Source organism: Ips typographus, linkage group LG1 (genome assembly GCF_016097725.1).
Source record: "Ips typographus isolate SLU linkage group LG1, UJ_Ityp_2.0, whole genome shotgun sequence".
NCBI lineage: Eukaryota > Metazoa > Arthropoda > Insecta > Coleoptera > Curculionidae > Ips > Ips typographus.
Window position 1 is genome coordinate 8,883,531 of NC_138422.1, and position 12,392 is coordinate 8,895,922.

Here is a 12,392-nt window from a genome sequence, read left to right on the forward strand (position 1 = left end):
TTCAAATATTTTCTGTTTAATTAGTGTTATAGTAGCGTATTTTTGGCTCGTTCGTTAATGGATAAAAAACATTTAAAAATCTTGGATTGGGCCATTGTGCGTGCTAACTCTTACCACCTACCGTGACCGGTTATAGACTGGTCTAGTCCTAATCCGGAATCCCTAATCGTCAGAATCGTCTAATCAAAGCCCGTTTTCGACTATCCTATTTTTTGTACGAGATTTTGTACAAAATCTCATTTGAATACTTAAAATGCCACATCACTAGTACAGTGACACAAATGTTATATGAAATGTCATTTGTCTGTCATTATTCGACATTGGGCTTCAATTTTGACGTTCGACAATAAGGTCATCACTGTCATATTTTTTCTCACTATTCCATTTTTTGGTATTTCACCAATTTCCTATTTTTCACATGTACAGCAGAAAATAGAAAATCTTTACTCCAAGATTTCTCTTGCAACTTGCGCTCCGCGATTTATTTCAGTTAAGAATTCGCGGTCGTCATGAACGATCCGGGGTTTACAAGGACCGAAATTGTTAGTCTGGTCGTTAGGTTAACTCTAGTTTCAGCAGTAACTTTTTGGAGTATCAAATGGCTAATGAATCAAGTAGATCCCACCAACCAAAGCAAGAAGAAAGCCCGGAAAACTGCAGAGGAACAATTAAGAAGGTACTAGAGTATAAAGCTTTTCTGGGTTTATTGTTTACAGGAACATCTAGAGATGCACCATAATGTTTTCCTTGAGAATATTAATAAATATAATTTCTAGCAACAGGTTTTAGCCATTAGTTATATTTTTGATTCCCATTCAGACTATATGAAGTAGGCTCCTTAATCCTTATCAATAGCATAAAAGTCAGGACAAAGACTTGTAGCTTATGTTTATATAAACTTGGTATTTAAATACAATAGGAGTTATGTTAATAATGGTATGGTATTTAGTTTTGACTGTGACATTTTGCACTTAAATTTTAAACTTTCAAATTCTAATTCTCCTTAAGGAAGTTTAAGAATATGTTGGTGCAACAGTACTCCTCATTATGATCAGTTATCCTCATATACATTTTATCAGTACCCAGTAAATATTTAAAAATATCCTTTACAGTCAACCAAATCATGCAATCAATGCTTATATTACAATATTACAAATATCTAGTTTTTCAAAATATGCTTGAGTTTACTTTTTGCAAGTTAGAAGCAATGCCATCTCTATCTTCAGAGAAACAGGGTTTATTTTTAGAATTAATGATGCATGTGACCACATTACTAAAACATTGATTTTGTAAATAAAAAAAAAATGTTTCAGCCTCATTAGCATTATCAATTATATTTCTGACAAGATTAAAGTTAAGGCTTGCACCATTTTGAATTTTAATTCTTTGACAGCTTTGTCAATTAAGTTTTGAGATTTTAGTTAGTTTTAAGTTTGTATAGATTTATTTTCACCATTTGAACCTGATTTGATTTGTAACTGCAAAGCAATTCCATAAAGCTATTTCTTAGGTTTACTTTTTATTTGAGCAAAAAATTAACCCAAACAATTTTGCAAAATTCCATTTTCCCAACAAACCTTTTTTGTGTGAGACAGAAGACCCAATAAACAAAGAAAAAAATGAGTCACTCGTCTCAACAAACATATAGAACATATCTCCACCAAACAATTTTTTTTTTAAATCTGGATTATTTTGGATGGTTTTATCTTGTTTCTAAAAGAAAAGGAAAATGTGAAACTTTATCTGTTATGTAATGCTTGAGTATATGGAATGTCAACAGAAGCTAATATTATTTAACTACATGGCATGCTTATTTGAATACACTCAAAAATGAAAATTACTGTGTAGTACAGGATCCACTATGTCAATTTGGTCATTGTTTTAAGAGAAAGATTTGAAATACATACATTTGAAATTTTGATAAATGATTGGAAAGCTGAAAATGTTGTTTAATTAATTTTAACATCTTGTATTTGTATTTCAATATCTTAACTTGCCAGTAGATTTGTAATTGTGAGAATGACAGATAAAAAGTTGCTGCCATGGCTTAACTTGATGATTGACTTTTTCAAATAAATCCATATTTTTATTAGACTGGGGACATTATTCAGAAAACCCTCAAAAACACCTGTGATATAGACTAACCACTTCTCTATGTTAAATCCTCGGTTAAAACAGAACCAAAAAAATGTATTGCTTAACTGATAATTTAACTTCTTCCCTCTGTTTAAAATATTTCACTCACTAGAGTCAAAGTTTTCTACATCAGGCCGATAAATCAAGCCCCATGACTGTCCAGACTGTCTTCAACCCGGATGTTCCCTTACGACATGGCCAGAGTTTTAAAAGTATCCCCAAAAATTAACTGTGTCAGTTTTTCCTATAGTTAGTTAACACTAACTTTCTTAAACTGCCAATATCTGTTAAATTGAATCAACAAACCCCATTTATTAAAGCATTGCAGCTTTCTGACAGTGCTAATGGGTTAATTTGGAAGGATTTTATGACAATGTAGGCATTTAGGTACAGATCAGCAGACCACCAAATTATAAAAAGTTTTATTTTTTGCAACTGATTATGAACTTTTTGTCAGTCACTTTATATCAGTTTGTATATCAAAATTAGAGAAAAAAATTGGTTAGAAACTAGAAAATGTTAATAGTTGGTTTTTATGATAATTAGATTGGGAGCACACAACAAACAAGTAAAAATCGACAAACTTAACGACTATGAAATGATGATTGCCGCTCACTTGGTTAATCCTAGTGACATCAAAGTGACCTGGGCAGATATTGCAGGTTTGGAAAGCTTAATTCAAGAGCTGCGCGAAACCGTCATTTTACCTATTCAACGAAAGGATTTGTTTGTTGATTCACTGTTGACCACACCTCCAAAAGGTATTTAATTTAGTGCTAATTATTGACATTTCAGAGGTTAACTGTTAAGTAACATTTTAGGAGTTCTTCTTCACGGTCCTCCCGGTTGTGGTAAAACTCTAATTGCTAAAGCAACGGCACGAGAGGCTGGTACTTATTTCATTAATCTTGATTTGTCAATCCTAACGGATAAGTGGTATGGAGAAAGTCAAAAGATTGCGGCTGCAGTTTTTACTCTGGCTGTAAAACTACAACCTTGTATCATTTTTATTGATGAAATAGACTCATTTTTGAGGGCTAGGAATAGTACGGATCATGAGGCTACTGCAATGATGAAGGCGCAATTTATGTCTTTATGGGATGGCTTGATTACTGACCCTAACTGCACCGTTATTATTATGGGAGCAACTAATCGACCACAAGTAAGTTTGTTTTCATTTTGGTATATTGTTATTGAAACAAAACATCTAAGTGCCGCATAGAAACGACTTAAAAATGGGCTTTATCTTGTGGCTCTAAAATTTTTTAAAACAGCTACTTGCCTAGCCTAGCAATGTAGAAAATTTTGATATTTGCCTCATTTTTGAATTTTTTAAATAATTTGCCTTGCTTGTGTTAAAGTTTAGTCTTCATATAAAACGAAATTGTCTAACAATTTAAAATTTACCCAAAAGAGGATAACATAATTGAATATGATGCTTGTGAACTATAGACTTACTTTCTCAGTTATTATGTACTTGTTGTATAACTTTGTAATAATTATCGTTACTCTAATCTGTTCACATCACAAAAGATTTTAGGGTTTTTTCTCAATTATCATATCGATTCAAAGTCAAATGTTTATACATAAAGTTTTTTCTGCAGCCTTCAAATCTGACATTTCGACCCTTGTGCTGACAATGAAGGTTTTTGCACTGCATGGGGAAAAAAATTGAATTTTATCTTCAGAAGGTGTTTTGGGACCTTTTTGAAGACTAAATTCTAGCCGCGTAATTTGTAAATTAAATATGAACTGAGTAAAGTTGCGATTTGTGAACCAAGATTCAAAACAGCATAAAATCTTTACTATTTATTTGTTCGAGTTGATTTTTGACACAGTTAGAGAATTATGTGTCATTTAAGATATTAACAAAAACTTTAAATATCTCACCCTGTACAGGACCTATTAAAGTGATTTTTTTCCCTTGTCAAGAGCTACATTACTGCGCAAAAACCACTTTAAATTTTTTCATTTTGTTATTAACCTTTTCAAGGAAATAACCATCAGAAACATGTCATTTTTATAAAAAAAAAATTAAACCCGTTTAAAGACTTTACACCATGTAGACTTGGGGCTAGAGGAAACTTTAAATGGGACGAAATTAAGTTTCACATACCCTGCTCGATTTTTTTGAATACGTACTAGGTGGCCAACTAAGAATGTGAGGTACTGCATCTAGGAAACCAAAAATATACATGTTTGAAACTAAAATCATTGATCAGGTAATATGACAATTAAGGAATAGGTGTAAAATATTTTCGTATTCCAGCGCTGTCATATCTACATGAAATCAGTGGCAACAACGGATTTTTGTTTGACAACCCGAGTAACTAGTGCTATTTCTTGATTCTGTTGCTTAATGTAGACAGTTTTTGTTCTAATCAGTTTCTCTCTAAATGTTGTCGTTTTCGACATATTTACTTTTACCTAAACATTGTAATTTTCACTATTTGGAGGGTTATAGCCGCCGAACGGTTAAAGATAGAACAAAACGGTTTACATATTCCCATTTAGCATTTTTTAGATCTATTTTATGATGATGGTATTTTAAAAAAATATAAAAAAAAAGAAAATCTCAAAATGTGAAGCTTTTTGAAAACACCATCATAACCTAGATCTAAAAAAGTAAAATAGGAACATGTAAACTTCTTAAAAAATTTAAATGTTTAATAGTCAATATTTCGAAAACCACAACATTTAGAGAGAAACTGATTAGAACAAACACTGTCTAGATTAAGCATCAAAATCAAGTAATAATCAGTTAATAGGGTTGTCAAACGAAAATCTGCTGTTGCCACTGATTTCTTATAGCCATATTACTTAATGAAATGTTTGTTTCAAACACGTATCAGTGTTGGTTTCCTAAATTTTTTTTGCATTCCTAGTAGGCCTGTTCAGGGCCGGAGCAACAACGCCCCAAAGTTGACGTTATTCAAACTTATGAATAACACCTCAATAATAAACAAACAGAATAAATGGTAAAAGGTGGACCATTGGTCTTTTAGCTCAAAACATGATTAATATCAGGAACAATGATTAGAAAAAATATGTCCAACTAAATTTATTGTTAGGATTTGGACCGAGCAATTTTGAGACGAATGCCCGCTACATTCCACGTCCCGATGCCAAACGCGGCCCAACGCAGACAAATTCTGAGTCTTATTTTGGCTCACGAACCAATATCAGAAGACGTCGACGTGGAAACCATTGCTAAGAGTACCGAAGGATTTTCCGGCTCCGATTTACGTGAATTGTGCAGGAACGCGGCAGTCTACAGAGTAAGAGACTTTGTCAGACAGGAAATTAATAGCAGCATGCGAGATGGTGGATTCCGTCCAAGGAATAATTCAGAAAACGAATATCACGACGCTTTGCGACCGATCACAATGGAAGACCTGACTTACTCGTTTAATAAAATGAGGGACAGTAAAATACAGTGCGGTGCGATTGGGGTGCAGCCTCGAATAGATTTGGACTAGCTAGCGTGGATTCAGGTTTTAGGGCCTGTTCTAGGTGATCTGGAAGAGTATGAAAGTAAATGCAACCAGTTTGCAGCTATATTTGACAAATGTAGTGCGTATAAAAATTAGACTTTGTGGTATTGCCAGGCTGTGTTGTGTGTTCCAATAAAGAAACTGACGAACTGCAAAGGTTCTTTAATATGTGTGGTGTGCAGGTGTTGAAATCATTTTCGCTTGAATTACCATGAAAATGATTTAGTACGTGCAAGCATATAATAAGTTTAATGGTGTAAAAAAAGTTACGTTAAGTACCTGCAAAGTTTTTTTTTATTATCACCTTGAAGTGCCATTTCTGGTAGTAGTGCAGAAATTTCACTCAATATAACATTAGTTTTAGTATGAACTTGATTGGTTAGTAGCTACTGGATGAGTGATCAAATATGACAGGAGGTTTGCTGTATTTAATTTAGGTAATTAATACAACAATAAAAGTTTTGATCAAAAGTTTTATTGACTGAATCTGAAAAATTCTTCTAAAATATTTTTTTTTCCTGCATTGCCACATTTACATGAAATCAGTGGCAATCTGGCAATTAATTTTTTGATATCTTTAGGGTGTTCCTTAATGACATGTTAATATTTAAGACGTTTTTTTTGCCTCTTGACTATTGCAGATGTTTTAGTATCCTATACGTCTTCATCAATGTACCAAAAAGTATTTTCTTGGTTTCTTTGGTGAAAAAAATAATGATGTACGCTTGTACTCCACTGCTTTCTTCCTTTCTCTTCTGTACCAATTTGATTTCTTAAAATAGATTTTGTTTCAAACTTGTATATTTTTTTTTAACTCCACAAATTAAGTTTTACTTTTTTTTTTTGTTCATCAGGTCAAACTAATATTTTTAGCTAAAATTTTAGCCAACAAGCAGAAACAGGTGTCTACAACTTAGGTCCTACTCATTACATCGGCCTAAACATTTCTTCCATGTATTACAGTTATTGTTGTAGGTATTGCAAATGTAAAATTTCACGTAAAATGGTAAATATCTCAGAAACTGATACAGATAAGTTATGACATTATACATGGAATAATAATTAAAAACAATTTGGAACAAACAGAATTGGGACTAAAAATACAAAAATATTTCTCGTCAAAATATATTAGTATTTGTTCTAAAAGGAGCATTTATTTATTGTATTACACATTTATGAAAATCAAAGAGAAAACCATTTTATGGAAATTCCCTTTGATTTAAAGCTACCTAATTGCAAATAAAACTTCCCTTCCGAATGATATGACCGACTTTTTGTGTACATATAATAATTAATAAACATAAAAAACGTACAGAATATACCACGCAACAGAATCTAAAATTATTAGGAAAAAAAGTGATAAAAACTTTAAAGACAAGATACACACAAAAAGTTGGCTTTTTCAAATAAACTTATACAAAACTAAAAGTAAAACAAACGCGTAAAGTCAAGTGTGACAAAACATTACACAAATCAAACAGAAAAAAAAACTAAAACTATAACTTAACAGTGATGGACCTCTATGTAATCAGAAAAAATAATTACCAGAGTAAGTGATTGATAGAGTAGATAGTTTTTATAAATTTAAATTTTGTGCACTGACCCTTCCCAATTCTGACTATGTTGTATTTTTAAATACCGAATAGAAGTCTTAGTTAATAATACAAAATAACAGTAATAGTTAATAAAGTTTATACTTTGGAGTTCTAGCTTGAAAGAAAAATATAGAATAAATCGGTGCTAGTTAAATAAACCACAAACTAACTTAAGCTTGTACTGTCATCATTTGTTTGTTTAAAATTAAAGGCTCGTACTTAATATACTCCTGATGAATTACTGATTTGTCCAAATCGGCATCCAAGACTACCACAGGAGCTGGGACTGAGAACAGAGTCTTGTGGTAAAGCCAGTCTTCGTGTATTACATGTAAAGCGTTTAGGTAGTCAAATGACACTGATTTTTCTTCAGTTCTGTTTCTGGACATCATCCTGTCGTAGACTACTTGAGGTGATGTTCTTAGGTATACTAGTAAAAATAGTTTATTAATTTTTGTATAGATTGATTTGTTGGAGTAATTTTAAAGTAAAAAAATAACAAAACGAAAAAATAGGCTAGTCTAAAGCTTGTCGCCCATTAGACCGTCACGGCACGTTCCGTCAAAAAGACGGATAGGATCGAAACCATAAAAATAAATGGAAATGACAGCAACGGGCCGTGCCGTGCCGTGACGGACTAATAGGCGACAAGCTTAATAGTGGCAACTTTCAGAGCTCACTTTGAGCGTTTTACCACACAAGTTCTAGTATTATTATTTCATCGTTTTACGTCATTTTCTTGATGATGGATAATTTCATTTATTTATTTACTCTTATTAACACCTGAGGATAATTAAACCAAAAAGAAAATATACCAAATTTCTTAAAAGGGAAACTAAATTCAACAAAATAAAATTAGACCATAAATAAAATAAATATCAGAAGTCATTCCTGATTACCTTTTAAAGCGTAGATATTAAAAAAACAACACCTAAAACATAAAAAGTAATCTAATCTTCAAACCTCCTAGACGCTGACGTTAACTTAAAGGCTTGGGAAAATATGCGATATGGTATTACCAGTGGAAATCAATCTGATTTTCGATTTTTTTTTGGCTGATTGCGTGATTAGGAAATGTTTGCGTGAACAAACTTTCTCATATTTTTGCGCTTTACATTTTTAGCTTCACAAAAGAACACCATGTTAAAATTCAAATTACTCATACTTCATTTTAACCAAAATAACTACTCAATGACATAATTTTTTTAAATAAAATTACCTTTTTGTCTTAAAAAAACTAGTATTATCTAGGATTTGACTATATCTTATGCAAACATTTTTTAATAATAATCTGGCTGCATAGAGATTAAAAAAATCATTATATTTTCCTTTTTAAGATCTAGTAAAACTATTTACAAAATATGCATTAGCGTTAACATAACATTAGCGCTATTGGTATGCATAATCTGTTTTAGTACTAAAGTTAGTGCCTTTTGAGAAAGAAGTTTTGTGGATGCATTGTGCTATACATCAAGAGTTTAATAATCAAGTGAGTTATTGTACTCACGGGTGTTTCTGTCTCTGATAGTTGGTTTTATTGAATGAATAGTTCAGGATATCTATATGGATTCAGGACAGTTGAGAAACTTAATGCTTTAAGCAACAAATGAATAATTCAAGTTGAATGAGGATTAGTGATCATATTATGCATATGTTTAGACTTGATAGTGCTAGTGCATTCACACATCTGATTTGAATTGAGACTACTTTGTCAGGATAGAGAGGCTCTCGCAGACTGGGTCGCCGTAAGGAGACTAGGGTGCAAACTTTGGAGCTCTAAGGCTTTAGTTGACTGGGTCGAAAGGCTTGAGTCGGGTAACTATTGTAAAGGGAATGAGACCTACCATAGATTCCTGGTCGCATGGACAGTTTTCGCCCCAAACGCAGGTGGACTTATCGCTGTCCGGTGGAAGGGACAGCAAGGAAATGATGTAGTTGGTTGAAGACGTCATAGGTTGATTATGACACACGTTTTGCGATGGAAGGCATTACGTATTAAGAATGTAAATTGGTCAGATTGGACTATGAGATGTGTGGTTGTTACTAGACGTTAGGAATGATTAATTTACAATGTTCGGGGGACTGAATAATTGATTTAGGACTTCAATTAGGGAGTAGAGCACTCACACACATTTTCTATTATAGCAATCAGATTGTGTACCAGTTTGACGTTTGGAGCGTTTGATTGAGCAAGTAAAGTTGTGAGTTGACCTTCTGTTAGTACATAAATCAAAAAAATCGGTATTCTAACGTGATACTATGATCGCCTTCTTTTGCCAACCTTACAATAGATCTTTTTGAAAAAGAGGTTTGTTATATTAAATAAGATTTTTCTGCCCATATATTATAATAACATATTTTCACTTTCAGAACTTATATTTCTGATTAATCACACACATAAACCATAATCATAATAAAACATTTAAACCATTGAATTAGTTATCTAATATCCACTTCTTAAAATTAAAAGTGATTCAGCTATTTATGAGTGTAATTTTCTTGTGAATCTAAATTTTCCATTTTTTGAATGAAGCCACCTAACAAATAATTTTGATACTTAGAATATACTTTGTCTAAAAGCAATATTTACTCAGTCTGTGCCAATAATATTGTTTCTAACAAAATATTCAACTTTAAAATTACTCCACAAAATCTACACTTTTGTGTTTATTTCAACTTTTAACTTTCAGATATAGATTTTTCTTACCAATAAGATCCACATCAATGTTTGCATAACTTTTGATCCACTCAAAGTGCTTATCAATCACAGCAGCAGAAGCCAGAGGAATCAACCCATCATGTTTCATCTTTTCAACAAAGCAGTATCTATAAAAAATAGTTATAAAATTAACAAAAACAAAATATACTTTGATGATTTGAGATCAATAACAATAACGCTCATTTAGTTTTAGGGGTACAAGAAAATTTAACTAGCAGGTAGAAGAAAGAAAAGTAAATGAGTGCAATTGTACTTGTTTTGCAATATGGAATATGTGAACACTTTAAAATGAAATATTAACACAAGTCATATAGGTATACCCAACCCAGGGTGTTATACAGCCGGTTTCATTCAGAATAAACCAAAAAAAGGCTTACCTTGCACTGTAAATTGACCTCTCCATGACTTTAATAGGACAAAGTGTCGGCTTGGTGTGCTGCTGCAGCATAGTCAATTGTACATAAGACTGAAAAGTAAAACTCCATTTTTTAACATCTTCGTACATCAAGCCCAATAAATTGTGCCCATCGCAATCTCTCCACAGTCCAATGGGTTCCGGCATTACACACACATTCTCATACTGATTAAAATGTTGCAGGAAAGTGGTTTTTCCACTGGCAATGTTTCCTTCGACGATTACAGTGAATGGACGGGCCGAGTTCTTCTGAATCGACATTTTCGTAGGGTGGAATTAGAAATAAACAACTGAAAACTTGGTTTTGTTTGAGCTGCAAAGAAACACGAGCAAACCTCTGTCCTCTATTTGATTTGCTACGTCGGTTCGGTTTTCCCGCTATTTTGAATTAAAATAGGAGGACGCGTTGACAGCGTCAACAAAAACATCAAACTTCAAATCAAATCAGTGACGGATTTGACAGAACACCTTATGGTATTGAAGTTTGACAGCACCCACTCCGCCTTCACTCCGAACGAACACACTAATTGCACAATGATTGCACTAGTCAATTCTATTTCTTTTACGTTCTACATGAAACCTAAAACTACAGTTATTAGAGAATTTTTATTGCTGAATTTTAGTTACATTTTGAGTACAAAATTAATATTTTTTAAACATTTTTTTCTTCTATTTTTATGGCTCCATCTATAAAACCCTAGAGCAAACAAGAGAAAGCGCATGTCATTTGGTCTTATCATAATTTTCCCATTTTAACCAATACCATTATCCCAAACCAAACCCAAAAAGACGGTCTCTGACTTCCTCGGTGTTATGTGGTGTTTTAACCAAAAATCAGTTTTTTTATGTTTTGTGTAAAATTCTGCCGTGTTTTATAGTGTCCTGTCCGAGGTTAGCCATTTCGACTAGATATTTCTTAATTTATTTTGTAAGTACAATTTGATTAGCCCAGTTTTACCGCATTATACAAAGTGTTTATTAGGGGGTTGCACTGCTTAAAATCGATTTTGAAAACTAGCTAATGCCTGTAGTAATCTATCAATACTTTTAATATGTTTTTTTGTGTACTGACTGTTAGTAGAACGTTTTGCCATCCTCATAATATTTCATTTAAAGGACATCAACAAGGGGAGTTGCAAAAGTTCTTAACTTTCTTGACGTCTGCTGTCAGTTTTTGTTTTTCTTTTAAGGTTATGTTTATTGGTGTTTTGTAGTTGGGGCTAGTTCCTATCCCTGTCCACCACCATAATAATTATTAATATTAAGATTGTCTTGAATTATTATAGTTAATACTAAAATTTTCTGTACTTATATCCTCGCTTATATCATGCTGCTAGTATGGTCTACTTCAAACATCACTTGGAAACTTGAAAGTCTTGCAACTTGCAATACTTTTTCTTGCTCTTCCTCAAGTCTTTTAGATCCAGGGATTTCAACTAATCAATTAGGTAATTTGTTAATTAAATGTCACACAAGTTATGAGAGTTTGGGACTGAAACTAGTCCAAACTTGAAATACTTTAATCAAAACAAATATGTGTGTTGGTTGGTTGGTACATACTCTGATACATGCATCACAAAGGTTTCCATAAACCTGTGTCTAATTACCTCTCCTATATAATTTGTTTATGTCAATTTGTTAGAGATAGCCTGGGGTGCTGTAGAGGTTAGTGAAGAGTTTAACCCAAGGAGATCAAGGGATATACAGCTGGGTTAAATTATGTAGGTACACTAATTTCCAATATGCTAATAATGCCCACTAATTTCTAATAATTTCCAATAGCACCTACTAATTTTCTAGATGACCACAACTGTCTGCACAATATATAACAATATGTCTACCTAAAATATGCATGCAACAATTTCTACTTGTGCGTATATCCAACAAAAAAGTGCTATTCTGGCATAAATGGTAAAACACATCTTAAAAACATGTTAATATTATTAAATATACAGGATCCTGCATCTGAATTTCAATTTCTTACAGATTTACTTGTTATTTGAGTGAAAAAAATTTTGGGAATATTTGCTCCT

General features: G+C 32.6%; 3 protein-coding genes across 10 annotated transcripts in view; 2 read left to right on the forward strand and 1 right to left on the reverse strand.

The window, feature by feature from the left end:
• The first annotated feature begins 350 nt into the window (after positions 1–350).
• Positions 351–6,101, forward strand: nmd (no mitochondrial derivative). The gene is made up of 4 exons (XM_081988439.1): positions 351–676; positions 2,683–2,897; positions 2,958–3,298; positions 5,208–6,101. Exons 1-4 carry the CDS (start codon positions 510–512, stop codon positions 5,613–5,615), a joined length of 1,131 nt encoding a protein of 376 aa, XP_081844565.1. The 5' UTR covers positions 351–509; the 3' UTR covers positions 5,616–6,101.
• Positions 6,102–6,741: 640 nt separating this feature from the next.
• On the reverse strand, positions 6,742–10,772 carry LOC145734805 (deoxynucleoside kinase-like). The gene is made up of 3 exons (XM_081988450.1): positions 10,322–10,772; positions 9,933–10,051; positions 6,742–7,655 (listed from the first exon to the last, which is right to left on the reverse strand). The coding sequence occupies exons 1-3, from the start codon at positions 10,618–10,620 to the stop codon at positions 7,396–7,398; spliced, it is 678 nt and encodes a 225-aa protein (XP_081844576.1). The 5' UTR covers positions 10,621–10,772; the 3' UTR covers positions 6,742–7,395.
• A 337-nt stretch (positions 10,773–11,109) lies between these two features.
• bsk (mitogen-activated protein kinase dJNK) overlaps positions 11,110–12,392 on the forward strand; it is a 69,518-nt gene continuing 68,235 nt past the window's right edge. For 5 of the 8 annotated variants that reach the window (XM_081988362.1, XM_081988377.1, XM_081988386.1 and 2 more), the window contains exon 1: positions 11,111–11,287. The gene's annotated coding sequence lies outside the window, so the exon portion shown is untranslated. Of the gene's footprint in view, positions 11,288–12,392 lie in introns of all 8 variants that reach the window. The other 3 variants (XR_014179490.1, XM_081988331.1, XM_081988323.1) reach the window with 1 other exon arrangement.

What these genes read in the sequence shown, in the direction of transcription:
- LOC145734805 (XM_081988450.1), bottom strand. Translation starts at nt 10,620, where the DNA reads ATGTCGATTCAGAAGAACTCGGCCCGTCCATTCACTGTAATCGTCGAA. An exon ending in AGGTCAATTTACAGTGCAAG is followed by an intron (nt 10,052 to 10,321) that starts GTAAGCCTTTTT and finishes TATTTTTTATAG; the next exon opens with ATACTGCTTTGTTGAAAAGA. An exon ending in CATTGATGTGGATCTTATTG is followed by an intron (nt 7,656 to 9,932) that starts GTAAGAAAAATC and finishes TATTTTTACTAG; the next exon opens with TATACCTAAGAACATCACCT.
- nmd (XM_081988439.1), top strand. Translation starts at nt 510, where the DNA reads ATGAACGATCCGGGGTTTACAAGGACCGAAATTGTTAGTCTGGTCGTT. An exon ending in GTTGACCACACCTCCAAAAG is followed by an intron (nt 2,898 to 2,957) that starts GTATTTAATTTA and finishes GTAACATTTTAG; the next exon opens with GAGTTCTTCTTCACGGTCCT. An exon ending in GAGCAACTAATCGACCACAA is followed by an intron (nt 3,299 to 5,207) that starts GTAAGTTTGTTT and finishes ATTTATTGTTAG; the next exon opens with GATTTGGACCGAGCAATTTT.